The 3,600-nt window shown below is 43.4% G+C and overlaps 1 protein-coding gene across 2 annotated transcripts in view; it reads left to right on the top strand.

Moving 5' to 3' along the window:
* Positions 1-3,600, top strand: part of UBE2D2 (ubiquitin-conjugating enzyme E2D 2) — a 64,920-nt gene that overhangs the window by 38,605 nt on the left and 22,715 nt on the right. Inside the window, exon 2 of one of the 2 annotated variants that reach the window (XM_011997221.1) lies at positions 576-639. In XM_011997221.1, the coding sequence (XP_011852611.1) occupies position 639 (1 nt within the window). In that variant the 5' untranslated portion in view covers positions 576-638. Of the gene's footprint in view, positions 1-575; positions 640-3,600 lie in introns of those variants that run through there. The other variant, XM_011997222.1, reaches the window with a different exon arrangement.

Below are 3,600 nucleotides of genomic sequence, written 5' to 3'. Positions count from 1 at the left end.
AAAGCGAGACTTCGTCTCAAAAAAAAAAAAAAAAGAAATGGAGTCTCACTCTATCGCCCAGCCTGGAGTGCAGTAGTGCAATCTTGGCTTATTGCAACCTCCGCCTCCCTGGTTCAAGAGATTCTCCTGCCTCAGCCTCCTGAGTAGCTGGTATTGCAGGCATGTACCACCATGCCCGGCTAATTTTTTCTATCTTCGCTAGAGACAGGCTTGTTGGCCAGGCTGGTCTCGAACTCTTGACCTCAAGTGATCTGCCCGCCTCAGCCTCCCAAAGTGCTGGAATTACAGGTGTGAGCCACTGCTCCCAGCCCATAATACATGTTTTACCTTCCTCATTGTATTTATTTACTAAGCTCTGAACAAAGCAAAAATGACCCACTTTAAAAATACACATTGCATTGGAGAATCCAAAATACCTTAAAGATTCACCAATCTGTTCATCTCTTACTCTGAAGGAATGCTCTTAAAAGAGTTTCACCAGCATGACAGAGAATATTGGTAACAATATAAACTTTAATAATGGATAAAAGGTACATTTACATTGAATATATTTCTTTTCTTTCTTTTTTCTGTAGGAATTGAATGATCTGGCACGGGACCCTCCAGCACAGTGTTCAGCAGGTCCTGTTGGAGATGATAGTAAGTATTTAAAAGGAATAATGGAGTAATAGCATAACAGTGGTTATTTTGTGTGAAGAAACAATTACGCTATAGGGAAGAGGCAGTGTTTAACCTTTAGTGGCCCATGAATGGAGCAACTCTATGTTCATCCCATTATCATCTGTGTTGTTCATTACATTTTGAATCTTCTGCCAGGTATTGGCTGTATAGTTGTTCTGGTCCTCTCCTACCTGACCTTCATCCCTTCTGGATATTTTCCTGGAGTGAAGGATTTGAGCTTTTACCTACAGCTAGCTATTATTCTTGAGTAAGATAATACTAAGGATGATAGTATATGTGTCTGTGTCTGACTTTCTACTGGCTCATACTTGTGAAATCAGGTCTTTATTTATTTTTTTCTTGAGACAGGGTCTCGCTCTGTCACCCAGGCTGGAGTGCAGTGGCATGATCTCGGCTCACTACAGCCTCTGCCTCCTGGGTTCAAGTGATTCTCGTGCCTCGGCCTCTTGAGTATCTGGGATTACAGGTGCATGCTACCACGCCTGACTAAGTTTTATGTTTTTAGTAGATTTGTGATTTCGCTATGTTGGCCAGGCTGGTCTCAAACTCCTGGCCTCAGGTGATCCGCCTGCTTCGGCCTCCCAAAGTGCTGGGATTACAGGCGTGAACTACCACACCTGGCCAAAAGCAGATCTTTATTTTTGAAGTCCAGTTTATCTGCTTAATTTTGTCTAAAATAATCTATGAGATGTCTTAATGCATACATTGGATGATAATTTCCTCTGTGTTCCACTTCATTGCAACATAATTTTTTCCCATATAATGTCTTTGAACTTTTTTAAAGAGGGGATATTTGAATGAGACTGTGCTATGTAAAACTAATTCGCAAAAAACTGTAACATTTGGTTGGGTGTGATGGCTCATGTCTCTAATCCCAGCACTTTGGGAGGCCGAGGCAGGTGGATCAGTTGAGCCCAGGAGTTCAAGACCAGCTTGGTCAACATGGTGAAGCCCTGTCTCTACAAAAAACACACGAAAAAATTAGCCAGGTGTGTTGGTGCATACTGGTAGTCCAAGCTACTTGGAAAGCTAAGGTGGGAGGATCTCTTGAACCTGAGCCTGGGAAGCAGAGTTTGCAGTGAGCCAGGACCATGCCACTATACTCCAGCTTGGGCGACAGAGTGAGATGCTGTCTCAAAAAATAAAAACAGGACTGGGCCTGGTGACTCATGCCTGTAATCCCAGCACTTTGAAAGGCCGAGGTGGGCGGATCACGAGGTCAGGCATTCAAGACCATCCTGGACGAGATGGTGAAACCCTGTCTCTACTAAAAATACTAAAAAAATTAACCGGGCGTGGTGACAGGTGCCTGTAATCCCAGCTACTCGGGAGGCTGAGGCAGAGAACTGCTTGAACCCAGGAGGTGGAGGTTGCAGTCAGCTGAGATTGTGCCACTGCACTCTAGCCTGGGTGACAGAGTGAGACTCACTCTCCAAAAAAAAATTGTAACATTTAACAAATATTTTAAAGTATGCATACTTACAAACACTTGTGTAAATATGTAGATTAAGGTCAAAATGAGTACAGGGTTAAATTAGCTTATGTTTAATAGTTTTGTTTGTTAAGACGGAGTCTCACTCTCTTGCCCATGCTGGAGTGCAGTGGCGCGACCTTGACTCACTGCAAACTCTGCCTCCCATGTTCAAGCAATTCTCGTGCCTCAGCCTTCCAAGTAGCTGGGATTACAGGCACCTGCCACCACACCTGGCTAATTTTTGTATTTTTAGTAGAGACGGGGTTTTGCCATGTTGACCAGGCTGGTCTTGAATTCCTGACCTCAGGTGATCCGCCTGCCTTGGCCCCCCAAAGTTCTGGAATTACAGGCATGAGGTACTGCACCCGGCGTCTAATTGTTTTTTCCTGATGTTTCTTACTAATGTTGTGTCTGGGTCCGCACAGTGGCTCACACCTGTAATCTCAGTGCTTTGGGAGGCTGAGGCAGACAGATCACTTGAGCCCAGGAGTGCGAGACCAGCCTGGGCAGCATGGTGAAACCCTGTCTCTACAAAAAAATAGCCTGGCCTGGTGGTGCATGCCTGTAGCCCCAGCTACTCAGGAGGAGTTTGAGGTGGGAGGATCGCTTGAGTCCAGGAAGTTGAGGCTGTAGTAAGCCAAGATTGCACCACTGTACTCCAGTCTGGGCAACGGGAGCGAGACTATCTCAAAACAAAAACAACAACAAAAGAAAAAAAGAATGTGTCTGGTCTACTAAATTGTGAAGAATGAAAGCAAGGCCCTTTTACAAGGATTACTTTACAAATAAAATAGATAAATATTATAAATTATGAGTCCAAGTACATGTCATGAAAAAACTCATTTACATTATTGTATTCTGACTTACCTAGCGTGAGTAGCTGGAGTATTTGGTACCAAACAAGGCAGACTAAGTACCTAAACCATACAAAATGATTTAGTAAGTGCTCTTACACACTATTGTCTCATTTAAGCCTTACAACAACTCATTTAGGTGACTGGAGTAGAAATTTTAAACTGTTTTAGAAGAGTCCCATGAGAAGCTCATGGAGATTCTCCGTGTGGACTCACTCTCAGGTTTTCTGATTCTAGTTTGTCCTTCCACTGTATCATATCAGCCACATCCATCAGTGTACTCTTTCTATTCAGTTGGAAAAGTGCTTTTGTTTTAGGTAAATTCAAGAATGGCTGAAAATCTTTAATTAAAAGTGATTGGAGTCAGGGGACTTGATTTCATTTTTGAAGTTTTCTTTAGCATGCTGAAGTAATTTGTCTTTGCTTTGCTTCGCTTCTGCCATAGTTAGCACTATACATTTCTTTCTCAGATTGAAAAATTGTTCCCTTTGGAGAGTTAAATAAAACTCCCACAGCCGAGTGCGATGGCTCACGCCTGTAATCCCAGCACTTTGGGGGGCCGAGGCGGGCGGATCATGAGGTCAGGAGATG

The sequence above is a fragment of the Mandrillus leucophaeus genome, unplaced genomic scaffold (genome assembly GCF_000951045.1).
Source record: "Mandrillus leucophaeus isolate KB7577 unplaced genomic scaffold, Mleu.le_1.0 Scaffold534, whole genome shotgun sequence".
NCBI lineage: Eukaryota > Metazoa > Chordata > Mammalia > Primates > Cercopithecidae > Mandrillus > Mandrillus leucophaeus.
Note: the sequence above shows the minus strand (reverse complement) of the source record. Positions and strands in the feature narration are given on the sequence as shown.